This window comes from Periophthalmus magnuspinnatus, chromosome 8 (assembly GCF_009829125.3).
Source record: "Periophthalmus magnuspinnatus isolate fPerMag1 chromosome 8, fPerMag1.2.pri, whole genome shotgun sequence".
In the NCBI taxonomy this organism is placed as follows: Eukaryota; Metazoa; Chordata; class Actinopteri; order Gobiiformes; family Gobiidae; genus Periophthalmus; species Periophthalmus magnuspinnatus.
The window spans coordinates 906,127-933,897 of record NC_047133.1 but is presented as its reverse complement, the minus strand read 5'-3'; the positions used below and the strand labels follow the sequence as shown (position 1 = coordinate 933,897).

The window sequence follows — 27,771 nt, the reverse complement described above, 5'->3', positions numbered from 1 at the left end:
GGAGGAGACTGGATGCAAAGATAGGCGTGTAATTGCGTAATTTTATGCAGCAGTTTTGTATTTTAAACATGACAAAACGGACAAAACAAAGGAAGTACGCGACCAAGGACACTGGACTTACTAATGATAAAATGAGTATAAAACTCTCATTTTTATTGATATTGACCTCAAATTTGAAATGTAAGTGGTCAACAATGTTGTCAGTTGAGATATAGTGTATTTCTGTCCCCAGCTCTTACTGCAGCTTTCTACACCTTCATTTTAACAAAAAAAATGTAGGCGAGGATGAGAAAAATATTTGTGTGTTCCAAAGTGTATAAATGCTCAGCAGACAAACTTACAGTGATTCTGTGGGTAAAACTATAGGGTGTGACCTTTACAAAGACCCCAAACTTGTGCATTTACTACTGAGGGTTCAATAATGGTGATTATTTTAATTTGGAGACGTCAGAACAAAGGCAGTTTCACCAAAATGACCTGGAATGTTAAGGGGTTAAACAGAAAAAACATTTTCTACAGAAATGTGTTTGCACTGAAAACTTCTGTAGGACTAACAGCATTTAGCAATGACAAGCTTCAAGAGAAAAACCTTTTCTGACTAAACTATTATAAAAGTTCTCATGTCAAATGTAAACAAACATTTTACCTGAACAGATCACACCAGCATCTTCACTGTGTTTACAGTTATGTAAACCAAATCCTCCGTGTCCACACTGAGTTAAAGAGCTTTCACTCCCAGAACAGCTCACATTATCGAGCCAGATCAGACCAGAGCCTTGACCAAAGTGGGCTTGTTTTGTTGCACGTATTGCTTCTCCACAGTCCATCTGTCTGCACACGACTTTGGCATCGGACATGTCCCAGTCATCATCACACACTGTTCCCCATGCACTGTAATGGAAGAGCTCCACTCTTCCAGAACATGGAGAAGAACCAGGACCAACCAGTCTGATCTCATCTCCTGCTCAGATATTGACAAGAAAATATATATTGCAATTATTATAAGATGCATCAAACAATGAACATATCTGTATCAAAATGGTGGTGGGACTACAAACGTATTAAACCATTTGTTTTATAAATTCCCAAAGTACATGTATAAATTTTATGATACATTTTTAAACTCCCCAAACATTATAATAACAGAGCAAACCTGTTAGCAAAGGGGATACAAACAGCAGCATCACTGTGGAAAAACATGCACAGGTTTCAGACACAAGGACATGAAAATGTAGCTTCCATAATGAGCAAATATAACTGTATCTTACCCATGTGCAGACAGAGAACATTTCTGTCTCGTCCGACAGCCATGACCTCCAGATGACACTCAAAAGCACTTGGTCGACTTCTGCTGCATTTGGTTTGAAATTAGAAGTCCCCCTTTCATGTCACAGTTCATATTAGCATCTTCAGCCACAGTGACACACACATCGACCAGCTAAATGCATATATCCTGCTCTGCTTTTTTATCTCTGTTGAAAAGTGTAGAGTAAAACTTTTCTGCTAGAGTTGTCCATCACCTACTTGTTACTTGTTGCCAAGAAGAAATGTTGTTGCTTTGCCTGAAATGTTCCACAGTACGGCTTGATCATTTTTCTTTTTCTTTTTTTTTGTGCCAAAAAAGCTAATATCAGTGAAATATGGAATGCATCTTTAAAGAATGGTAACACTAATAATCACACTTAACACAACAACAGATCTCAAACATTCAGACCCCAGACAAGAATCACATTAAAATCACAAACAACATGAATACAGGCAGGAGCAGACAGGAGAAGACAGGAGGAGACAGGAGCAGACAGGAGGAGATGGGAGCAGACGGGAGGAGACAGGAGCAGACAGGACATATACAGGAGAACACCATATTCGAGTGTCATTGCATGTGGCACCAGGACACCCTAGGCCAGAGGTGGATGATCGACTTTGTTGTCATTTTATCTGACCTATGGCTGTGTGTCTTGGACACTCGGGTGAACAGAGCGGCAGGGCTGTCAACCGATCACCACCTGGTAATGAGTTGGATCCACTGGTGGAGGAGGAAGCTGGACAGACCTGGCAGACCCAAGCATACTGTCGGGTCTTCAACTCACACCTTCAGGAGAAGTTCTCCCAAATCCCAAGGGAGGTTGAGGACATGAATTCCGAGTGTGCCATGTTCTCCACCTCTATTGTTGATCCGCAGGGCTGTGGTGCTTGTCGCAGCGCGAACCTGATGGTGGACACCAGCAGTAAGGGATTCCGTTAGGCTGAAGAAGGAGTCCTGTCGAGCCTAGTTGGCTTGTGGGACTCCTGAGACGGCTGACGAGTACCAGCAGGCCAAGCGTGTCGCAGCTTGCGCGGTTGATGAGGCAAAAACTTGAGATTGGGAGGAGTTCGGGAGACCATGGACGAGGACTATTGGACGTCCTCAAACAGATTTTGGCAAACCATTTGATGCCTTGTGAGGGGGAGGCAGTACTTCCACGGTGCTGACCTCAACTGGGGAGGTTGTAGGATGGTGGAAGGAATATTTTGAGGATCTCCTCAATCACAACATCTTCCAAGGAAGAAGTAAAGACTGGGGACCCGGAGGCAGACTTGTCCATCACCCTGGCTCAAGTCACTGAGGTGGTTAGTAAGCTCCTCGGTGGCAAGGCTTTGGGGGTGAATCAGATTCAAACCTCAGATTCAGAAGGAGCAGTGTGGTTTTCGTCCCAGTCGTGGAACACAGGACCAAATCTATACTCTCCATCAGGTCCTCGAGGGTTCATGGGAGTTTAACCAACCACTCCACAAGTGTTTTGTGGATCTAGAGAAGGCATTCGACCGTGTCCCGCTTAGTCACACGGGGGGAGCTTGAAGTATAGTCACTGTTCCTCCATGTCGAGAGGAGCCGGCTGAGGTGGAATCTGTTCAGAATGCTTCCTGGGGGAGGTGTTCCTGGCATGTCCCACTGGGAGGAGGCACCCGGGATAGACCCAGGACACGCTGAAGGGACTATGTCTCGGCTGGCCTGGGAACGCCTTGGGGTCCCATCAGAGGAGCTGAAGGATGTGTCTGGGGTGAGGGAAGACTGGAAGTCCCTGCTTAGATTGCAGCCCTGGATAAGTGGACAAAAATGGATGGATAGTATTTCTCACCCCTGTATGTGTGCACATCTTATATTTTTACCTACAATAACTGCAGAATAAAACACCTTTCAAAAGATAAATTAAGTCTAACTCATACAGCTAAACACAAATGTGCCAGAGATCATGGTTCGAATGTGCAACAAAGCAATTCTAATGATCTTACACGATATATTTTACCTACAATTATCTCAATAGCAGAATAAACCACGCTTACCAATCGAGAAGAGCATCCAATCCATCAAAAAATAAGGCCTTCTACTCCTGAGTCGAAATGGTATGGTATGGTATGGTCTGCTTTTATTTGAAACAGGGACAGTGCACGACATTACATTGACCTTAAAAACAGGAAAGATGTCTGGTGCCAGGTTATAGCATAAATACTAATTTCCACCTGTAGTCCCTGGACAGGCTGATGTTTAATAAAAATAAGTCTGGTGTAGATGGATGAGAAACCTGTAAATCTATGATACATATATCAAATACAACACATCTCTCATTCAAATATGACATTTCTAAAAACATTCAACTCACACACACACACTTCCATACCAAATTATTCACACACACCATCTTCACTCTTTGCCACAAACCGCTCCGGTTTAGAGATGCCTCCAGTATAACTTATACAAACATCCACAGTGTCCTCGATCACGTGCGTCCTTTGTTTTGTCTGTTTTGTCATGTTTAGAACATAAAACTGTTGCAAAACTACAGTGTGTAAAATACATACAAATTACGAATGAAGAGCTCTTGATTCACTCACTTTACGCACTCGTCAAGCTCCATCTGTTCATAGAAAACTATGGCGATACATCGTCGTGTTCTGCTGCTCATTGGCTGTAAGGGGAAAACATCACTAAATGTGTCTAATGTCATTGGTTGATTCTACAAGGGGGAGAGTGGGGCATAAAGTTTCAGTCATCTGTAGCACTGGTTCGCTGTCTGGGGCTCCAGTAACCCAAAACCCCCACCTTACTGGCCAACATTGGTGCCAGTCATAAGGTAGCATGTTTGTTTAGCACTTGGAAACAAAGTTGGCGCTGTCTGAAGTTTATTTTGCCTGAAATCGACAAAAGAAATGCAAAAAAGTAACGAAGCAGATTTCACGTTTGGAATACTTTCCTGCAGCAGATTGGACATGGAGGATCTAATTTAGTTTGTGGACATAATTTCTTCACTGGATTATATTCTCTGGACCTGTGTGGAATGATTGAGAGCAACTCTCTGGGAATATGTGGATGTTTGACAGAACCCGAACCCTCAAAGCTAAGTGGAGTCCAAATCCACATTTTTGGCTTTTCTGTAAAAACTTCTTTCCTGTCAGAATTGTGGTGACTACCAGTGAAAATGATTTGCCTACTCAGAAAGACGAGCGCTGTAGCTTTCATTTGATGTGTAAATTGTTTGTGTGGGTGATGCAAAAGTATATGTAGATTGTTGTGAAGTTGTAAAGTAAGCCCGGGTCGTCGGACCGTTAACAGGTTACCAGAAAAAATACTGACCACTGTGTTTTCACACGAGCACTGCCCATAGACTGTCTGGTGTGATACAAATGTTTGTAATATGTATTGGGTTTACATTTGTTGTTACAAGATGCAGTAAAACAAATGTTTCGATGTTCTACTGTTCTGTTCTGTTCTGTTAATATCACGTGAATGCCAGGTATCTTTATATTTTTCATGCACGTGTGTTTGATTTCACATGTCGACTCTTTGTTTAGTCTAACTTATACACACATGCTAATACCCCCGAGGTAGAAAAAAAGCCGAATGATCAGCCAGACAAATTTCTAAAGGCAAAGACAAACAGATTAAGCATTAATCTGTCTGCTAGTCATAAGACTGAACCGGCTACAAATGTAATAAAATGCACACTGACAGTCTATGTTTTTTGGCGTCTGTGTCAGTTGTCCAGGTCGAAAGACAAAGTTTAAATCTTGACAAATCATAGGAGTGGAGACGTACTCTTTACTTCATTCAGTGTAGTGAAGAGTGCAGTGAGCGTTAAACTGGAAAAACTAAACACTCCATAAGAGAATCTCCATCTCAAAGACACTGACCACTCCTTTGAACAGAGTGAGGTTCAGATCTGAGCCAGAGAAAAGAAATGGTTTGAGAGGAGAGTTAAAGATATTTTTGTTAGGAAAGACAATCCTTCCTTGAACAGGAATGGGGCATTAGACATCATCTATCCCCATCTATAACTACATCCTCAGACCAAAACAAAGAGAACAATAGCAGGGTCGGTTAGGGTTCCATAGGGCAGTTTCAGTGTAGTTAGCTCCTCTCTTCAGACAGATATAAGGCAGTGTCCAGCAGCAATTTGAAAAGAACTGAAGACGTGGCTTGGATGAGCAGCCAAACGTCTTCACTACTACAACAGTTTGTCCAGTTTACAGATTTAAACTTTGTCTTTTGTTGTTTTTTGGTATTATTTTTCCACACCAGTTTGGTGTTGTAGGAAACCTTGATGAGGTTCAGAGTTGTATCAGGCCCTAATCAATCTGTGTTCAGTCAGGACAGGGGTCTGTGAATCGGAGCCTCCACCGTCTCAACGTTGAGACATGAAACAGAACTGACACATCGTCAAGATCTTTTGAGATTTGAACACTGTCTTTATGAGTAAAGGAAACAGAACTGAAAGTAATGGAATTATCTGGTCTCAAGAAGAATTTATCTTTTCTTGAAGGCAACAGAAATGTCTGATTCATTTGTGACTGACTGGAAAATATTTTTGTTGTAGTGAAGAAACAAAGTTTCTAGAGTCTAGTGTCTCTGTGTAAAATGAATAATTAATCACAGTTACAATTACAGCTTCATGTTGCTCCTTGCAATGTTCTGCTTATTTTCATCAAACCCTTTTCCCCAAATGAAAGAAAATGACTGAGCCTTAAAATGTGTTTATTCAAAGTTAAAATATCAACATTAAAACATCAACACATTGACAGTAGCCAAAGCAAAGAGAATCATGGCATCACACAAGTAATACACTGGAGTTTGATTCTATCTGACCCTTGTCTTTTCCAAAAACCTGAGCAGCTGGCCACACTGCTGCGGGATTTTTTAAGAGTTCTCTGGGTCTGGCTTGGAGTTTCCAAGAAAAATGCACTCCGCTCTGTTAGATTTGAAGTGAGACGCTCTAAAGTCTTGTGTATCTTGTTAAATTGCTGTCTGTGTCCTACTGCTGTTTCTAGCTATGTGCAGGCTGCATGTGCACAAGAAAGGACTGATGTGTTCAAGGGGCGTAGGAAATAAGGGTTTTAGGAGATAAAGTACTGGGGTTGCACTAGCATCTTTTATACTGATTTTGTCATTCAAATTTCAATGCTGGTGTGTTGCTGGTTTAATGAATTTCTATTACTGGAGGAAGTGATGCACCTGAAGAGCTACTGCTGCCCAGTGTCCACATTCCTCAATGTCTTACAATTATAAAACATATCCAGTCTTTGCTGCTCAGAATTTTTCGAAGTTTTGATAAATGTTGTCCTGCTCCTCAGTGTTAGTTACATTTTCATAATGACCATCGTCATCATCATCTTCATCTTCTTGATTGGTCGAATCTTCTCCTGCAACATTGAAACTTCTCACCGGGAGGTCGGAGACAGGTTTGGTGCATCAACATTGACATAAACGTTCTCATCCTCATTATCTTCGAGATGCTTGTTTTCAGCTTCATCGACTGAAACAAGAATCATTTTCAAATGCAAAGAACACATTTTGTAAAGACTAGTATTTAAATGGATGTGTGAGAACAGACTCTGTGCTTGGACGGTGATTTCTGAATGTTGACTTCGAGATCTTTTCTTAAGGACCAGGAAAAGCAGCAGTGAAACCAAACCAAGAATCAGGACGACTCCAACCACAGAGGGGGCGACAAACAGCACCAGTGGCACTAGTGGAGGAAATAAAGAAGCATCAATCAAACATTAGCATGATTGTCCATTCATCCATTTTCTTCCACCTATCTAGGGCCAGGTCGCGGGAGCAGTAGTCTAAGCAGGGACTCCCAGCCTCCCCTCACCCCGGACACGTCCTCCAGCTCCTCCAGTAGGACTCCAAGGCGTTCCCAGGTGTGCCGAAACGCATAGTCCCTCCAGTGTGTCCTGGGTCTTCCCTGGGACCTCCTCCCAGTGGGACATGCCCAGAACACCTCCCTAGGGGGCCGCTTGTATCCACAACCTTGTCCTTTCGGTCATTACCCAGAGCTCATGACCATAGATGAGGGTAGGAACGTAGATTGACCGGTAAATCGAGAGCTTTGCCTGCAGGCTCAGCTCCTTCCTCACCACAACGGACCAATACAGTGACCGCATCACTGCAGACGCTGCATCAATCCGCCTGTCAATCTCACGCTCCTTCCCTCACTCGTGAACAAGACCCCAAGATACTTGAACTCCTCCACTTGAGGCAAGGACTCTCCAACCCAGAGAGGGCAAGCCACCTTTTTCCTGTCAGATTTGGAGGAACTGATTTTCATCCCAGCTGCTTCACACTCGGCTGCAAACCGCCCCAGTGCTGCAGGTCCTGGCTCAATGAAGCCATCAGGACAACATCATCTGCAAACAGCAGAGATGAGATCCTGTGGTTTCCAAACCAGGCCCCCTCTGGCCCCTGGCTGCGCCTAGAAATTCTGTCCATAAATATAATGAACAGAACCGGTGACAAAGGGCAGCCCTGGCGGAGTCCAACATGCACCGGGAACAGGTCTGACTTACTGCCAGCAATGAACACAGCTCCTGCTCCGGTCATACAGGAACCGGACAGCCCTTAGCAAAGAGCCCCGGACCCCCCCAAAGGACACCACAAGGGACACGGTCGAATGCCTTCTCCAGATCCACAAAACACATGTGGACTGGTTGAGCAAACTCCCGTGAACCCTCGAGGACCTGATGGAGAGTATAGAGCTGGTCCAGACCTGGCAGGCCCAAGCATATTGTGAGGGTCTGCTGGGAACGACTGGTGGAGCCCTCTGTCAGAGGGATCTTCAACTCACATCTCTGGGAGATCTTCTCGCTCAGTCCCTTTCTTCACCTGAGTGTCTAAGATGCGCGGTCGGAGATCAAATGACACGACAACAAAGTCGATCAGTCGACCTCTGACCTAGAGTGTCCTGGTGCCACGTGCACCGATGGACACCCTTGTGCTGGAACATGGTGTTTGTTATGGACAAACTGTGACTAGCACAGAAGTCCAATAACAGAACACCGCTCGGGTGCAGATCAGGGAGGCCATCACTCCCCTCCAGGTGTCACTGTTGTTGCCCACATGGGCGTTGAAGTCCCCCAGTAAAACAACAGAGTCCCCGGTCGCTGTCTGCGCCCCTCCTAGGGACTCCAAGAAGGCTGGGTACTCTGCACTGCTGTTTGGCCCGTAGGCCGACACAACAGAGAGATACCTGTCCCACGACCCTCTCGTTCACTGGGGTGAACTCCAACACAAAGTGGCCCAGATCTCTTTGCACCCGCCCCTCATGGCTCCTACCACAGGTGGTGGGTCCACGGGAGGATCAACATGATTGTGTCTGCTTAAAATTGTACTCATCTATTTTTTGGATTAAAATATGTTATTTACATATGAAATAATAAAAGTTGAGAGAACAATTGTGTAACAGTGGTTAAAGTGGCTGTAATTTTGAAGCAGAGATTGAAGAAGTGTGCTGTTAGCATGTTAGTTTTTAATGAAGATGGAGATTGCTGTTAACTGAAGCTAGCAGTGAATAATTAGGATGTGTTGGGAAGGTGAGGGTTAACTTTGGAATGCTGCAAACTGTTTAAAATAAACTTTTCAACATGTTTTAGAAGTATATTTAGTTCCTCTTGGTATACTGTTTAACTGCTTGTATATTGTGTTAGTAGTTATTGTATGTCAGTGTTTTTACATTCAAGCTTATTTTACAGCACTTACATTTAATGTAGATTTGGATGGGGACTGTCTCTGAGGTGTATGTGCGTCCTGCCCCAGTGACCTGATACACACAGCTGTATTGTCCCTGGTGTTGGCTCTGGGACACAGGGAAGTAGAAGGAGGCTGAGTGGTTGACTGAAGGCTCACTGACAGAGCTGTTAGAGCCAGAGAACCACAGGAGGAACAGGCCTTCTGGGACATCTGAGGGGACAGAGCAGCTGAGGACAAAACTGTCTCCCCTGGTGATGTTGACAGTGTCGGAGGAGCAGTGTCCCCCAGCAGGAGAAGACACACACAGGCTGGGCACGAGAAGGTCCACTGGGAAAAAAGATATGTTCCTACTTTCAGAACATTGCCTTGACAAATGTTACTTTTAAAATGAAACATGTGCAGTTGCCTTCGCAGAGGACTGAAACAAAACCTCACATGACATTCTAGTTTCATGTATGATAAATGCAACTCACAAAACAACGTGCACAAATTATTGTGTTGATGGCTGTGACTCAAACCAACTAATGCCAGTTTGCACGTTCCACTTACCAAATCAGTAGTAAACTCAGAATCTCATAATGATGAACTCACCAGTGATGAGAAGTGAGTCACTTTGGGGTGAATCCAAGGTCTGACCTAAGTGCACCATCCGATACAAACAGTGGTAAGGCCCCTTATTGTCAGCAGTCACGTGGGGTAAGTTAAAGGTGGCGGGGTTGGAGCCTAAAGTCTGAACTTCCTGATTTAAGTGTCTCAGAATGAATGTTCCACCTGAAAGTCCATTAATAGAACAGGTGACACTGGCACTTTGACCCCACATGAGCTCAAGAGGAGACAGAGAAACAGTAGGTGTTGGGAATCCCTCTGAAAAAATACAAACAGAACTTCAGAGTTTGGAGTCAAACCACAATTAAATTATAAATAATGCAAAACAAAGTTACTACCTGAACAGATCACACCAGCATCTTTGCCATGTCCACAGTCATGTGAACCAAATGGTCTGTGTCCACACTGAGCTAAAAAGCTTTCACTCCCAGAACAGCTCACATCATCGAGCCAGATCTGACCAGAGCCTTGACCAAACGTAGGACCTTTTGGTGCGCTTAACGCTTCTCCACAGTCCATCTGTCTGCACACGACTTTGGCATCGGACATGTCCCAGTCATCATCACACACTGTTCCCCATGTTCCGCTGTGGTAGATCTCCACTCTTCCAGAACATTGAGAAGAACCAGGACCAACCAGTCTGATCTCATCTGTAAAGTTAATTGTACAGAGCAGATAAGCACTTGTTCTACAATGAGGGAGAGAAATTAATTTTTTTTTCTCTTTCTAACATAAAGATGGATTCTAGCAATGACAAGCTTCAAAAGAAAAACATTTCAACATGCAAAGTCTGACAAAACTGTTATAAAAGTTCTCATGTCAAATGTAAACAAACACATTTTACCTGAACAGATCACACCAGCATCTTCACTGTGTCTACAGTTATGTGAACCAAATTCTCTGTGTCCACACTGAGTTAAAGAGCTTTCACTCCCAGAACAGCTCACTTCATCGAGCCAGATCTGACCAGAGCCTGGACCAAAGTGGGCTTCTTTTGTTGCATTTATAGCTACTCCACAGCCCATCTGTCTGCACACGACTTTGGCATCGGACATGTCCCAGTCATCATCACACACTGTTCCCCATGTACTGCTGTGGTAGATCTCCACTCTTCCAGAACACAGAGAAGAACCAGGACCAACCAGTCTGATCTCATCTGTAAAGTTAATTGTACAGAGCAGATAAGCACTTGTTCTACAATGACTCAGATAAATTCTAGCAATGACAAGCTCCAAGTAAGAAACCTTTTCAACATAAAATGTCTGACAAAACTATTAAAAAAGTTCTCAAGTCAAATGTAAACAAACACATTTTACCTGAACAGATCACACCAGCATCTTCACTGTGTCCACAGTTATGGGAACCAAATCCTCCGTGTCCACACTGAGTTAAAGAGCTTTCACTCCCAGAACAGCTCACATCATCGAGCCAGATCTGACCAGAGCCTGGACCAAACGTAGGACCTTTTGGTGCGCTTAAAGCTCCTCCACAGTCTATCTGTCTGCACACGACTTTGGCATCGGACATGTCCCAGTCATCATCACACACTGTTCCCCATGTTCTGTTGTGGTAGATCTCCACTCTTCCAGAACATCGAGAAGAACCAGGACCAACCAGTCTGATCTCATCTGTAAAGTTAATTTTACAGAGCATATAAGCACTTGTTCTTTAGTGAGGAAGATAATTTATTTATTTTTTCCTTTCTAACATAAATGCTCTAAAACCATCCCAGTCAAATAAATAGACAGAACATTTTGCACGGAGAACTTCTGTAGGGCTAACAGCATTTAGTAATGACAAGCTTCCAGAGAAAAACCTTTTCAACCTGCAAACTCTGACAATGATCATAAATGTTCTCATTTCAAATATAAACAAACACATTTTACCTGAACAGATCACACCAGCATCTTCACTGTGTTCACAGTTATGGGAACCAAATCCTCCGTGTCCACACTGAGTTAAAGAGCTTTCACTCCCAGAACAGCTCACTTCATCGAGCCAGATCTGACCAGAGCCTTCACCAAAATGGGCGTTTTGTGTCGCACTTATAGCTACTCCACAGTCCATCTGTCTGCACACGACTTTGGCATCGGACATGTCCCAGCCATCATTACAAACTGTTCCCCATGTTCTGCTGTGGTAGATCTCCACTCTTCCAGAACATCGAGAAGAACCAGAACCAACCAGTCTGATCTGATCTCCTGCTCAGATATTGCCAAGAAAATATATATTGCACATCAAACAATTAAACCATATTAAATGAATATATCTGTATCAAAATGGTGGTGGGACTACAAACGTATTAAAATATTTGTTTTATGAATCAAATATAACTTTTAAGGTACATTTTTATTTTCAATATTGATGCTGATTTTGTTGATTTTGTTGAATAAGCTAAACTAAACTCCTCAAACATTATAATAACAGAGCAAACCTGTTAGCAAAGGGGGTACAAACAGCAGCATCACTGTGGAAAAACATGCACAGGTTTCAGACACAAGGACATGAAAATGTAGCTTCCATAATGAGCAAATATAACTGTATCTTACCCATGTGCAGACAGAGAACATTTCTGCCTCGTCCGACAGCCATGACCTCCAGATGAAACTCAAAAGCACTTGGTAAACTTCTGCTGCATTTATGAGAAATTAGAAGTCCCTCTTTCATGTCACATGTCACACACACACAGCCAAACCCACAGACCCACTCAAACACACACCCAGTCCCGGATCAACTATGGCGCCCAACTCGAGTATATAAACACATTCACGTATTTCGGTGTACACACATACACACAATAAATGAAATATATTCCAGAAGGATCCCTCAAAGGGTACAGTCCCATCCAACAACAGTGAGGAAAAATGTATTTATTCAGCCTCCGATTGTACAAATTCTCCCACTTAAAAAAATGTGAGGCCTGTAATTTTCATCATAGTTTCACTTCAACTATGAGACAGAATGAGAACAAAAATCCAGGAAATCACATTGTTGGATTTTTAATGAATTAATTGGTAAATTCCTCAGTAAAATAAGTATTTGGTCTCCTACAAAGAAACAAGATTTGTGTCTCTCACAGACCTGTAACTTCTTCTTTAAGAGGCTCCTCTGTCCTCCACTCGTTCTCAGTATTAATGGTCCCTGTTTGAACTCGTCCTCAGTATAAAAGACACAACCTCAAACAGTCAGACTCCAAACTCCACTATGGACAAGACCAAAGAGCAAAGGAACCACAAACAAAACTGTAGACACCAGGCCCCGAACACTCAATCTGCAACAGGTAAGAAGGAAATCAACTGTGGAGCAATTATTAGAAAATGGAAGACAAGACACCCATAATCTCCCTCGATCTGGAGCTCCACGCAAGATCTCACCCCGTGGGGTCAAAATGACACAAGAACGATGAGCAAAAACCCCAGAACCACACGGGGCGACCGAGTGAATGACCTGCAGAGAGCTGGGACCAAAGTAACAAAGGGACCATCAGTAACACACTACACCACCAGGGACTCAAATCCTGCAGTGCCAGACGTGTCCCCTGCTTAAGACAGGACATGTCCAGACCCGTCTGAAGTTTGACAGAAGCATTTGGATGATCCAGAAGAGGATTGGGAGAATGTCATAGGGTCAGATCAAACCAAAATACAACTTTTTGGCAAAAAGTCAACTTTGAGCTTCATCCAAAGAACATCATACCTACTGTGAATCATGAGGGTGGAAACATCATGCTTTGGGGCTCTTTTTTTTTTTCTGCAAAGGGACCAGGACGACTGATCCGTGTAAAGGAAAGTATGAATGGAGCCATGTATCGTGAGATTTTGAGTGAAGACCTCCTTCCATCAGCGAGGGAACTGAAGATGAAACGTGGCTGAGTCTTTCAGTGTGACAATGATCCCAAACAAAAAGTGTTGCCCAGCGACAGCCCCAAAAAATCACTGCTCTAGAGGAGATCTGCAGGAGGAATGGACCAAACTACAGCAACAGTGAAAACCTGGAGGAGAAAATGTTTTGCCTCTGTCACTACCAACAAAGTGAATATAACAAAGCATTGAGATTAACTTTTGTTCTTGACCAAGAACTTATTTTCTACTTACCATAATTTGCAAATAAATTCTTAAAAAATCAGACAATGTGATTTTTTTTTTTTCATTCGGTCTCATAGTTGAAGTGAACGATCAATGAATCGTGAATGATGAAAATTACAGGCCTCTCATCTTTTTAAGTGAGAGAACTTGCACAGTCGGTGGCTGATTAAATACTTTTTTGCCCCACTGTTTCTCCCAGTATCAGGTGCTCAAACCCCTCAGACTGCTTCATTTTGATAAAGGGAAAAAAAAAATGGACAAATTGTTTTATTCTTTTTGTCTTGTTAATGTTGCTGATCAATTAATTTATTATTTATTGATTTTATTTTGTTTTAATGTGATATTTATTTAATTTTAATGTATTATTTTGATATTTATTTAATTTTAATTTATTCATTTGATGTTTATTTAATTATATCTTTTTATTTGATTTAATTACATTTTATTTTATTTTTTCAGTATCAAATGGTTTAATCAGTTGTTCAAAAATGTGTATAGTTCAAATAAGGATAATATATATATATATATATATATATATATATATATATATATATATATATATATATATATATATATATATATATATATATAAATATAAATATAAATTTCAGGGAAATTTATGCGTTTTACATTTTACAAAAAAAACCCAAACAATCTTATTAAAGTATTTTTTTCTGTAAGTTGATCTCTATTGCTTTCTTGTTTTTTGTTTTGTTAAATTGTACTATTATAGTTGTGGCGTGGGGGAGATTTTTGATGATTCCCACAACATTTTCTTTTAGTTTCTTTTTTTTTTTTATTTGACTGAAAATAGACCTGTTGTAACATGTTCTGTATGACCATTACATGAGTAGGGTTCCTCAGAGACAAAGGTCAAACAAACCTGCAGCTGTGGACGCTGAAACTGTATATTTCAGAAAGTGCATTTTATTAAACACGCCTGAATGAAAATGGTTCTTCCAAATGTCAGAAGAAAAACGTGAAGTGGTTTGAGGTTTTTGTAAAGTCATAGTGTAGGTTCGAAATGCAACGATCAAACTAGATTCTCTAACTAAGCTCTCTACTTCAGTCTGTTTCAAAAACCACAGTCACCACTTCCCTTATGTTCATCTTTTCTCATGCAGATGCACGTGCCCTCGTCAGCCAGAAAACCTGAGCTATACTTTTGTCACATGTGGAGAAATAAACTGGCAGTATCAATATTTTAATTTATTTTTTTAACTAAATAAAAGAATCACACTTAACCGAACATTTTTCACAGCTCAAAAAGTGCCACTTCTTAAAACAAAACACAAACTCCTTTTTGCTGAAGCGGCGCAGGAGACTTAAATTAACAGTTCTGATAAATATTCTCATCATCGCCTCCATAAATGTCCACGATGTCGTTATCATTGACCACTGTCACGTTCATATAATCCGGCTCGTCGCTGTCCTCGTCTTGTCCTCCGTCTGGAGCGTTCACGTAGTCGGCCTCCTCTTCATCGTCTGAGTCTTCATATCGGTTCATGGTGCTCACTGAAACATGAGGTCATTATTAGAACAGAGAAGTGAGTAGAGAACTAGTACAGCTTTAAAAAAAAATATTTAAAAAACCTCTCAGGAAGTAGTATTTGAAAGTTTGACCTTCACTATATCACGGTTCACCCTTTGTCTCGCTGTTTCGCAAAGTTTTTTATTTTTTTGGACAATTTTATGTTTTTTTTATGTATGAACGTGCATTGTGTTGTGCGTCCTGATTGGCTGTTGGACTGTAGACCATTGTGTCGTGCGTCCTGATTGGCTAAGGGACTGTAGACCATTGTGTCGTGCGTCCTGATTGGCTGTTGGACTGTAGACCATTGTGTCGTGCGTCCTGATTGGCTGTTGGACTGTAGACCATTGTGTCGTGCGTCCTGATTGGCTGTTGGACTGTAGACCATTGTGTCGTGCGTCCTGATTGGCTGTTGGACTGTAGACCATTGTGTCGTGCGTCCTGATTGGCTGTTGGACTGTAGACCATTGTGTCGTGCGTCCTGATTGGCTGTTGGACTGTAGACCATTGTGTCGTGCGTCCTGATTGGCTGTTGGACTGTAGACCATTGTGTCGTGCGTCCTGATTGGCTGTTGGACTGTAGACCGTTGTGTTCTGTGTCCTGATTGGCTGTTGGACTGTAGACCGTTGTGTTCTGTGTCCTGATTGGCTGTTGGACAGTAGACAAAATGTTGATGAAACGTTCTGCACCGACAAAGGCACCAAAAGGCCGAGGAAGATGCTATCTGTCGCAGAAAAAGTTGGACTTCTGGACACGCCGAGGGAAGGTAGAAGTTCCGCGGCTGTAGGGGGCGCCATTACGGAATAAATGAATCTTCGGTTTTTCACGTAAAGGAGGAAATTACACAAGGACGACAGCAGCAATAAGTTTGAACAAGGAGAAAAAAGGGTTGAAACTGCAACAAGACCCCCTCCCCGAACCGCCACCTTAACGTGGTGGAGGGGTTTGAGCACCCGAATGATCCTGGGAGCTATGTTGTCGGGGGCTTCATGCCCCTGGTAGGGTCACCCATGGCAAACAGGTCCTCGGAGACGGGTCTGACTAAGAGCGGTTCAGAAGCCTTTCATGAAGGAAAAACACAACAAGGCCGTTTACGTCGCCCGGACTGGCGTTACCGGGGCCCCACCCTGGAGCCAGGCCTGGGGTGGGTGCTCAGCAGCGAGCGCCTGGTGGCCGGGCCTTTCCCCACGGGGCCCGGTCGGGCCCAGCCCGAAGAAACGACGTGGGGCCGTCCTCCCGTGGACCCACCACCTGTGGGAGGAGCCATGAGGGGCGGGTGCGGAGAGATCCGGGCGGCAGTCGAAGGCGGGGACCTCGACGACCGGATCTCCGGACATGGAGACTAGCTCTGGGGACATGGAATGTCACCTCGCTGGGGGGGAAGGAGCCTGAGCTTGTGCGGGAGATTGAGCGTTACCGGCTAGATATAGTCGGCCTCACCTCCACACACAGCTTGCGGTCGAGAACCCAACTTCTTGAGAGGGGCTGGACTCTCCATTTCTCTGGCGTTGCCCGCGGGGAGCGGCGGCGAGCTGGTGTGGGCTTGCTCATTGCCCCACAGCTCAGCCGCTGCGTGTTGGGGTTCACTCCGGTGAACGAGAGGGTCGCGTCCCTGCGCCTTCGGGTCGGGGACAGGTCTCTCACTGTTGTGTCGGCCTACGGGCCAAACAGCAGTGCAGAGTACCCGGCCTTCTTGGAGTCCCTGGGAGGGGTACTAGACAGTGCACCAACCGGGGACTCCGTTGTTCTCCTGGGGGACATCAACGCCCATGTGGGTAACGACAGTGACACTTGGAGGGGCGTGATTGGGAGGAACGGCCTCCCCGATCTGAACCCGAGCGGTGTTTTGTTATTGGACTTCTGTGCTAGTCACAGCTTGTCCATAACAAACACCATGTTCGAGCACAAGGGTGTCCATCGGTGCACATGGCACCAGGACACTCTAGGTCGGAGGTCGATGATCGACTTTGTTGTCGTGTCATCTGACCTCCGACCGCGTGTCTTGGACACTCGGGTGAAGAGAGGGGCTGAGCTGTCAACTGATCACCACCTGGTGGTGAGTTGGATCCGCTGGCGGAGGAGGAAGCCGGACAGACCTGGCAGGCCCAAGCGCATTGTGAGGGTCTGCTGGGAACGTCTGGCAGAGCCCTCTGTCAGGGGGGTCTTCAACTGCCACCTCCGGGAGAGCTTCTCCCTGATTCCGGGGGAGGTTGGAGACATGGACTCTGAGTGGGCCATGTTCTCCACCTCTATTGTCGATGCGGCTGCTCGTAGTTGTGGTCGTAAGGTCTGTGGTGCTTGTCGCAGCGGCAATCCCCGAGCCCAGTGGTGGACACCGGAAGTAAGGGATGCCGTCAAGCTGAAGAAGGAGTCCTATTGAGCCTTGTTGGCTCGTGGGACTCCTGAGGCAGCTGATGAGTACCGGCGGGCCAAGCGTGCCGCGGCTCGGGCAGTCACAGAGGCAAAAACTCGGGGTTGGGAGGAGTTCGGGGAGGCCATGGAGGAGGACTATCGGACGGCCTCAAAGAGATTCTGGCAAACCCTCCGACGCCTCAGGAGGGGGAAGCACTGCTTCACCAACACTGTTTACAGTGCGGGTGGAGAGCTGCTGACCTCGACTGGGGATGTTGTCGGGCGGTGGAAGGAATACTTTGAGGATCTCCTCAATCCCACTGTCACGTCTTCCGAGGAGGAAGCAGAGACTGGGGACCCGGAGGCGGACTCGTCCATCACCCTGGCTGAAGTCACTGAGGTGGTTGGCAAGCTCCTCGGTGGCAAGGCTCCGGGGGTGGACGAGATCCGTCCTGAGTACCTCAAGTCTCTGGATGTTGTGGGGCTGTCTTGGCTGACACGTCTCTGCAACATCGCGTGGCGGTCGGGGACAGTACCTGTGGAATGGCAGACTGGGGTGGTGGTCCCTCTGTATAAGAAGGGGGACCAGAGGGTGTGTTCCAATTACAGGGGAATCACACTCCTCAGCCTTCCCGGTAAGGTCTATTCCAGGGTGCTGGAGAGGAGAATCTGACCGATAGTCGAACCTCGGATTCAGGAGGAGCAGTGTGGTTTTCACCCTGGTCGCGGAACACTGGACCAGCTCTATACTCTTCATTGGGTCCTCGAGGGCTCATGGGAGTATGGGGTCCGGGGCCCTTTGCTAAGGGCTGTCTGGTCCCTGTATGACCGGAGCAGGAGCTGTGTCTCTGCAGTAAGTCAGACCTGTTCCCGGTGCATGTTGGACTCCGCCAGGGCTGCCCTTTGTCACCGGTTCTGTTCATTATATTTATGGACAGAATTTCTAGGCGCAGCCAGGGGCCGGAGGGGGCCTGGTTTGGGAACCACAGGATTTCATCTCTGCTGTTTGCAGATGATGTTGTCCTGATGCTTCATCGAGCCAGGACCTGCAGCACTGGGGCGGTTTGCAGCCGAGTGTGAAGTGTCTGGGATGAGAATCAGCTCCTCCAAATCCGAGGCCATGGTTCTCCACCGGAAAAAGGTGGTTTGCTCTCTCCGGGTGGGTGGTGAGTCTCTGCCTCAAGTGGAGGAGTTCAAGTATCTCGGGGTCTTGTTCACGAGTGAGGGAAGGATGGAGCGTGAGATTGACAGGCGGATCGGTGCAGCGTCTGCAGTGATGCGGTCGCTGTATCGGTCCGTTGTGGTAAAGAAGGAGCTGAGCCGGAAGGCGAAGCTCTCGATTTACCGGTCAATCTACGTTCCTACCCTCACCTATGGTCATGAGCTTTGGGTAATGACCGAAAGGACAAGATCGCGGATACAAGCGGCTGAAATGGGCTTCCTCCGCAGAGTGGCCGGGCGCACCCTTAGGGATAGGGTGAGGAGCTCGGTCACACGGGAGGAGCTCGGAGTAGAGCCGCTGCTCCTACACGTTGAGAGGAACCAGCTTGAGGCTCAGGCATCTGCTCAGGATGCCTCCTGGACGCCTCCCTAGGGAGGTGTTCTGGGCATGTCCCACCGGGAGGAGGCCCCGGGGAAGACCCAGGACACGCTGGAAGGACTATGTCTCTCTGGCCTGGGAACGCCTTGGGGTCCCACCGGAGGAGCTGGAGGATGTGTCCAGGGTGAAGGAAGTCTGGGAGTCCCTGCTTAGACTGCTGCCCCCGCGACCCGGCCCCGGATAAGAGGAAGAAAATGGATGGATGGACTGCAACAAGACGATCGTGCGGATGGAGTCGGCTTTAGCTTTGAGGATCAGTGATGCAGGAAAAAAAACATTACGGGACATTTCATCGGAGCGGTGCTAGGACGAAGAGGCGGAGTCAGAGGAAGAGGCGGTGTCAGAGGAACTGTGAAATATGTCACTATTAATCATTTCTTCTGTGTCCAACCTCGCAGTTTGTTCAGTAAAATTAAATTTGCTGTCATTTTTATTTACGGTACAGTGTAGGATTTGGTTTTGTTCTTTAATACTTAGCTCGTTTTTTTTTTTTAAATCTACGAAGGTTTGAACTTTGAGAGAGTTTAAACGAGAGAGAAATGTGAGAAAATGTTAACGCCTGTGTGAGAAAAGTGTATAAAGTGTGTGGTGAGGGGTTTTACAGACAAAAACAGAGAGAATAATGTGAAAAATAAAGCTGATACTTCACAGATTTCATTTATTGCGGGTTATTTTTAGAACATAACCCCCGCGATAAACCAGGTCCACTGTGTTTAGATGAGAACATACTTGGAGCTGGGGTTGAGGTTGTGAGGTCGGTGACGTGTGCACTTCCTCTTCTTTTTCTTCTTCTTCTGTATAAGAAGTAGAATCCAATCAGGACAAGAACCAGCAGACTCACTGCCCCCACAGGAAGGATAATGAGAAGCAGAGGTGCTAAAAAAATAAAAAATAAAAATCAATTAGGCATTTAATGAAACTTTTCTGGAGCAAGGTCCGCCCACCTGCTTGTCTCCATGGAAATGTTTAGTTTAGTCAGAAATGTTCCACAGTGCAGCATTAATATCTATCTTCACGGAGACAAACATGTGACACCTGGACAAGTTACGGGTTAGCTCAGCGGAGAGGCAGCACTGCTCAGGGTAATAATGCATCTTTTCAAGGTACTTTTCAAAAACATTTAACTGTGTGTCGTGTAAATACACTGCCCCCCTGTGGAACATTTCAGGCACAACACCATCTCCATGGACACAAGCAGACGACCGTCAACCAGAAAAATGACATGGAGCTTCTTCTAGAGCTTCTAGTCTTTGAAACGATGGAGCTCCACTGTTTTTGTCTAAAGTTTAACCGTGTGATTGTGGTGTTGGATTAAAGGAGCTGTGTGGAGTCTGCGCTTTAACTATTTAAAAAAAAGAACAATCTCAACCTGCGTCACCAGCGCCTGAACATGTCAGTGAGGAGGACACGTGCACGTTTCCTCAGCCTCAAAACCTCCAGAGCTGGAGAGGCTTCACTAGCTCTGAAGAATGTGCATTATAACAAACATAATGGAACAATATCAATATTAAAACTCAGTAAAAGCTGCATTTGACCCGAGCACGTTCACCTCATGGGGACACGTCACGTTTATGACATTTAAAATCTAAATCTTCCACACACTTCTTTTAACTGCATTTGGTTATTTTGGTTTCAGTGTGAAAAAAAAAAAAATAAATTTTGTCATGAAAAAACGTGGACCTAAATAAGTTGAATTTATCTAAATAAAAATGAGATTAATGTGAATTTAGTCTCAATAACTGCGACCAACTTTTCATCTTCATCACCAACATCTTTTCAAGGTAAAACCAGACCATAAACATTAGAGACAGAAGGTTTGGAGTAATCTAAAGTTATATATGATTTAATCTGTTTAATCTAAAGTTATATATGATTTAATCTGTTTAATCTAAAGTTATATTTGATTTAATTTATGTTTAAAGTTATATTTGATTGATTTAATTTATGTTGAATTTAAAGCTGCAGGTCGACAGCAGCTGCTGTTCGGTCAGAGCGAGAGTTTAGAGACTTACAGTTTATTTAAAGTCAGTCTCTGGAACTTTATAAACCACAAAGTTATTAAACATTTTACAGAATCTAAAACAGCGTCGTTATTAGTTAGCACGTAGCTGGTTAGCCTCTGGGTTATTAGCACGTAGCTGGTTAGCCTCTGGGTTATTAGCACGTAGCTGGTTAGCCTCTGGGTTATTAGCACGTAGCTGGTTAGCCTCTGGGTTATTAGCACGTAGCTGGTTAGCCTCTGGGTTATTAGCACGTAGCTGGTTAGCCTCTGGGTTATTAGCACGTAGCTGGTTAGCCTCTGGGTTATTAGCACGTAGCTGGTTAGCCTCTGGGTTATTAGCACGTAGCTGGTTAGCCTCTAGGTTATTAGCACGTAGCTGGTTAGCCTCTGGGTTATTAGCACGTAGCTGGTTAGCCTCTGGGTAATTAGCATGTAGCTGGTTAGCCTCTGCGTTATTAGCACGTAGCTGGTTAGCCTCTGCGTTATTAGTTAGCATGTAGCTGGTTAGCCTCTGCGTTATTAGCATGTAGCTGGTTAGCCTCTGGGTTATTAGCATGTAGCTGGTTAGCCTCTGGGTTATTAGCATGTAGCTGGTTAGCCTCTGGGTTATTAGCATGTAGCTGGTTAGCCTCTGGGTTATTAGCATGTAGCTGGTTAGCCTCTGCGTTATTAGCACGTAGCTGGTTAGCCTCTGGGTTGTTAGTTAGCACATAGCTGGTTAGCCTCTGGGTTGTTAGCACGTAGCTGGTAAGCCTCTGCGTTATTAGTTAGCATGTAGCTGGTTAGCCTCTGCGTTATTAGTTAGCATGTAGCTGGTTAGCCTCTGGGTTATTAGCATGTAGCTGGTTAGCCTCTGCGTTATTAGTTAGCATGTAGCTGGTTAGCCTCTGGGTTATTAGCACGTAGCTGGTTAGCCTCTGGGTTATTAGCATGTAGCTGGTTAGCCTCTGGGTTATTAGCATGTAGCTGGTTAGCCTCTGCGTTATTAGTTAGCATGTAGCTGGCTAGCCTCTGCGTTATTAGTTAGCATGTAGCTGGTTAGCCTCTGGGTTATTAGCATGTAGCTGGCTAGCCTCTGCGTTATTAGTTAGCATGTAGCTGGTTAGCCTCTGGGTTATTAGCATGTAGCTGGTTAGCCTCTGGGTTATTAGCATGTAGCTGGTTAGCCTCTGGGTTATTAGCATGTAGCTGGTTAGCCTCTGGGTTATTAGCATGTAGCTGGTTAGCCTCTGGGTTATTAGCATGTAGCTGGTTAGCCTCTGCGTTATTAGTTAGCATGTAGCTGGTTAGCCTTTGGGTTATTAGCACGTAGCTGGTTAGCCTCTGGGTTATTAGCATGTAGCTGGTTAGCCTCTGGGTTATTAGCATGTAGCTGGTTAGCCTCTGGGTTATTAGCACGTAGCTGGTTAGCCTCTGGGTTATTAGCATGTAGCTGGTTAGCCTCTGGGTTATTAGCATGTAGCTGGTTAGCCTCTGGGTTATTAGCATGTAGCTGGTTAGCCTCTGCGTTATTAGTTAGCATGTAGCTGGCTAGCCTCTGCGTTATTAGTTAGCATGTAGCTGGTTAGCCTCTGGGTTATTAGCATGTAGCTGGCTAGCCTCTGCGTTATTAGTTAGCATGTAGCTGGTTAGCCTCTGGGTTATTAGCATGTAGCTGGTTAGCCTCTGGGTTATTAGCATGTAGCTGGTTAGCCTCTGGGTTATTAGCACGTAGCTGGTTAGCCTCTGGGTTATTAGCATGTAGCTGGTTAGCCTCTGGGTTATTAGCATGTAGCTGTTTAGCCTCTGCAAAGCCCTTGAACTCTTAAAATTTGACCTTTTTGAAAAGTCTGTAGTGACTGAAGTTTTCTCGGTGTCTCGTCCACTTCCTGCTCCGTCAGGATTTACTGTTTCTGCTCTGACCCGATTGTACTTCAAGTGGAAATCACATTGTTTTTTTGTTTTTTTTTACATCTGCACTTTTCTTTTTGCACAACAGTTTACTGAAGTATTAACATTTTAAATAAAAAGACACAGCTCCTCAGCTCGTTCACGTCCACACCACTTCGTGAAGAACCTGCCCGTGCGCGTGTCGCTCGTGCTGCCGTGGACGTGCTTACGGTTAACGGTCACCACGAAGAGGTCAGATTTCGGGGAGGTGTACGTGCGTCCCGCCCCGGTGACGTGATACTCGCAGCTGTATTGTCCCTGGTGTTCGCTCCGGGACACGTTGAAGTAGAACAAAGCCGTGCGGTCGACTGAAGACGCGCTGAAGGAGCTGTTGGAGCCGGAGAACCGCAGGAGGAACAGGCCTTCGGGGTAAGCGGTCGAAGTGGAGCAGTTTATGACAAAACCGTAGCCCGTAGTGACCTGGATGCTGGACGTGGACCACTGCTGCTGGTCAAGAAACGAGGCTGAGATGTTCGGAGCCAACCGCAAATCGACTGGGGGTCATAAAAGAAAAGTGTGTTACGTCATCTTTAATCGTGAACTGTGTTGTTATGATCTGTCCCTCTGAGTCCACAGGTTTCGTCGGACATTTTGGTAAAAAACGGTGACGAAAACCATTAAAATGTCAGAGCAACAAAAAAAGGAAGTTTAAATCTGTCGTTGTCAACTTTTTTTCTCCAGCTGACAGACTTAAACTTCATCTTTTTCCGTGGATCAGACCTGGACAACTGAGGGATCACACAAACTTTGGTTAAATAACTTCGTCTGAAAGTTCTGGATGGATAAGTTCTGCAGGTTTCAACAGGGAGTCAGTTACAGCGTCTCTTTTGTTAAGCTGCTCTAGATTAATATCGTCATTTACAAGGAACAAAAATCTAAAATATCAGCCTCCTTACAGTTTTTTAGTGCCTGTAAAAATCATAATTCTCCTCACCAGTCAAATTCAAGGTGACTTTGCTGCAGAAGATGTTTCCTTTCGCTTGATAGCAGCACTCATGTTTGTCTTCAAACTTCACGTCCGACACTTTAAAAGTCTCAGATTCACTGTCCCCCGTCGCTTCTTGAACCTCGTTCTTGATCAGGTTGAATCGTCCTTTGGTCACCTGATGGATTTGTTTTGAAATGGAACATGTGACACTTGTGCTGCCGCCCCAGTGGACGTCAGCGGGACGAGCGGAGACGGACGGATTAGCAAAGCCTCCTGAGAAAAGTGGGTTAAGATTAGGAACGCACACAAATGTATTCAAATACTGTAGGCTGTGTGCGTAGGCTGTGTATGTGGGCTGTGTGCATAGGCTGTGTGTGTAGGCTGTGTGTGAGTAGAGTGTGTGTGAGTGGGTTGTGTGTGAGTGGGATGTGTGCGTAGGCTGTGTGTGTAGGTTGTGTGCGTAGGTAGTGTGAGTGGGTTGTGTGCGTAGGTAGTGTGTGTAGGCTGTGTGCGTAGGCTGTGTGTGAGTGGGTTGTGTGCATAGGCTGTGTGCGTAGGCTGTGTGCGTAGGCTGTGTGTGTAGGCTGTGTGCGTAGGCTGTGTGTGTAGGCTGTGTGCGTAGGCCTACATTAGACAGCCTCACCTGAACACACTACTCCTGCTTCACTTTGGCAGGTCTTTGGTCCAAACCCTGAGTTCTTGCACTGGGTCAGACTCTTTTCATTTCCACTACACGTCACGTCCTTCAGGAAAATGGCCCTGGAGCCGGAGCCAAAAGGCCCCACTGCCAAAGCTTTGTCACAGGAGAGAGCCCTACACACGACACCGCCCTCCTGCAGACTCCACCCGTCTCCACACACTCTGGTGCCGTTGGACAGTTCGACTCTTCCAGCGCATTTTCCAAAATCGACTAATCTGACGCCGTCTGACGACACAGTGTTTGTCAAACTTTAAACATGATCAACATTAACTCCTCTGTAATAAAACTGTATCAAAATGTTAAATATTATCTAAATATATCCAGGCAAATCTTAATTTTTCAGATTTTTAAATTGTTTGACTCTTAGCCCTTCACCACCAAATTAGAATGAAAAATAATTATAAAAGTAAATTATGAAATGAAACAGGCAGAGGTTTTCCAGGTTTGTGCTAATCGAGCTAACACCATATTCTACATTTGTCAAACTCAAGGCCCATGGGCCAAATGTGGCCCGCTATGTCATTTAATGTGGCCCGTGACAACGTAAATCAAAAGGTATAATTGTGTTAAAATATCAGTTTATCAGGAGTTACATTTTTACAGCCATTTTTTCACATCTGTGTAAATCCATGTGTGATATTTGTAGCTTGAATAAGTAATAAATATAGATATAAATATAGAAATATAGATATAAATATAGAAATATAGATATAAATATAGAAACGGTTAATTAACAAGATCAAAAAGTTACACTTATTTTACATTATTTTTGGTTGTACTTAGTTACTGTCTTAAAGTCGCATTTTGAGAGCGACCATTTTGTTGACGTGGCCTCAGTGACTCAGTTTGACGTCCCTTATTCCATAAAGAGAATTTAATGATGTAATAAATAATATTATAATTGACTGACTTTGCAGCTCATTCAAAACCAACCTGTCAGCGCCAACGTAGGAAGAGTCAAGAAGAGAACCACTGCAAAAACCACACAACTCTGTGTCAAAACCACAAAACAACACAATATTTGTCCTTAAGTTTTACCTGTGATGGGACAGCGGCCCGTAAAGCGGCAGCCCGTCCAGCTGCGGCCCGTCCGGCGTCGTCGCTCCATCGCAGGGACATTAACGTTCATCCACTTCCTGGTCTTATTTTTGGTTTGACATGATTCACACTTACTTCACATTTTACACTTTGTGTCTCAATGTTTTTGTCTCAGGAAATGTCAACACAGACAGTTAAGGAAGTGACAGCTGATGTAACAAACTTTACTCTGGACCTGCAAAATGATAATAGAACCAGAACCAAACACACACACACACACACACACACACACACACACACAACCAAACACAAAGGTCTGACCTTCACAGGTTTATTGTTTCATTTTGTTTTAATTGATTTAGTATAATTAAAGTTTTATTCATTTGTCGTCAATGTTTCACAAAAAAGGAAATTCAAATATGAAATATCTGCTGTCACTTTAATAAAACACACACATCTATAAACATATACACACACACACCCCCACCCACCCCTATACACATATACACACACTTATACACACACACCCCCACAGATATACACACACACACACACACCCACACACTCTCTCTTGTGATGCAGTTACACACCTCTGCCTCTAGATGTCCACATTTACCAAATTTTACCTTAAGAGGCTCAAAGTAGAGAGGAAGTATTTATTTTGTGTAAATACTTTACACAAACCGGCTCAGTCCTTTTATTTGTCACTTTGCAGAAACTAAACATTTGTGTGCAACAGTAAAAAAAAATAAAAAGTATAAGTCGTGTAAAAATCACTTTGAAGTAATATTTATCAAGTAAAAGTACAAAGTAGTGGTTCACATAGTGGTCCAAGAAATTACTCGAGTAAGAGTAAAAAGAGTAAAAGTATTAGGGGAAACTCGACTGAATATTTGATTTATAATTTAAAGTTAATTTGTTATTGGGAACGACAAAATGATAAAGCTCAACATATTTTATTTACATTTCTGAAGGAGCTGAGCCATAAACACAAACGACATGAAGGTTTTGTCACGTTTAGACTCACTGTCATTTTTAACGTACTTTTCTGTCGTTTTCTCATCTTCTCACGACTCTGGATCGCCACATGTCGTAGACGCTCGATATTTCTCCCAAAATCCAGTCGTGATAATCGCCAACAAATACACACATAATCACCTTAGATCAGCAGAAAGTGCGGAAAAAAAACTTATCCACAGAGGAGTCGATAAAGACGCCTGTTGTCCCGAGTGTTTTGTTTTTGTTTTGTTTGTTTTTTTTGACAGAATTGAACTCTCTTCCTATTAATTTGTTTTAGGGGGGGCCCATGTGAGACTTATTGCCCCTGGCCCCCAAATTTCAGCCGACGGCCCTGATCATTTACAGTATTTTCCTCCAGATCGTCGTCGTTTTCACTGACGACAAAGTACAAGACGATAACATTAAACATGGAACTTATTCATTTTTAGTTTAATTTTACATGTGTTTTTACAGAGTATGAACGTGCAGTGTGTCGTGCGTCCTGATTGGCTGTTGGACTGTAGACCATTGTGTCGTGCGTCCTGATTGGCTGTTGGACTGTAGACCATTGTGTCGTGTGTCCTGATTGGCTGTTGGAGTGTAGACCATTGTGTTGTGCGTCCTGATTGGCTGTTGGACTGTAGACCATTGTGTCGTGCGTCCTGATTGGCTGTTGGACTGTAGACCGTTGTGTCGTGCGTCCTGATTGGCTAAGGGACCTACGAATGCTTGAACTTTGACCTTTGAGAGTGTTTAAATGAGAGAAATGTGAGAAAAGTGTGTAAAGTGTGTGGTGAGGGGTTTTACAGCAAAAAAACATGGAGAATAACTGTAAAAAATAAAGCTACTGCGGGTTATTTTTAGAATGTAGCCCCTGAGATAAACGAGGGGCCACTTTATTCAGATCCATAACGTTTTAAACTATCAGCAACTTTAATAATCATCACAACATAATCATTAATCGCAATTATTTTGATAATGCTGACACAAAATTTC

The 27,771-nt window shown here is 44.3% G+C and overlaps 2 protein-coding genes across 2 annotated transcripts in view; both read right to left on the bottom strand.

The window, feature by feature from the left end:
- LOC117374619 (deleted in malignant brain tumors 1 protein-like) overlaps window positions 1-12,202 on the bottom strand; it is a 53,186-nt gene extending 40,984 nt beyond the window's left edge. The window contains 13 exon segments of the mRNA XM_055223759.1: window positions 647-961; window positions 1,154-1,186; window positions 1,269-1,351; window positions 6,698-6,788; window positions 6,867-7,001; window positions 9,014-9,331; window positions 9,596-9,868; window positions 9,949-10,260; window positions 10,446-10,839; window positions 10,883-11,238; window positions 11,497-11,811; window positions 12,045-12,077; window positions 12,160-12,202. Coding sequence (XP_055079734.1) covers window positions 647-961; window positions 1,154-1,186; window positions 1,269-1,351; window positions 6,698-6,788; window positions 6,867-7,001; window positions 9,014-9,331; window positions 9,596-9,868; window positions 9,949-10,260; window positions 10,446-10,839; window positions 10,883-11,238; window positions 11,497-11,811; window positions 12,045-12,077; window positions 12,160-12,202 — 2,701 coding nt within the window.
- Window positions 12,203-14,842: 2,640 nt separating this feature from the next.
- LOC129456463 (uncharacterized) lies at window positions 14,843-25,846 on the bottom strand. Its single transcript, XM_055223758.1, has 7 exons — window positions 25,777-25,846; window positions 25,672-25,710; window positions 24,682-24,963; window positions 24,045-24,311; window positions 23,281-23,604; window positions 19,909-20,055; window positions 14,843-15,210 (listed from the first exon to the last, which is right to left on the bottom strand). The coding sequence occupies exons 1-7, from the start codon at window positions 25,844-25,846 to the stop codon at window positions 15,026-15,028; spliced, it is 1,314 nt and encodes a 437-aa protein (XP_055079733.1). The 3' UTR covers window positions 14,843-15,025.
- Window positions 25,847-27,771: the final 1,925 nt, after the last annotated feature.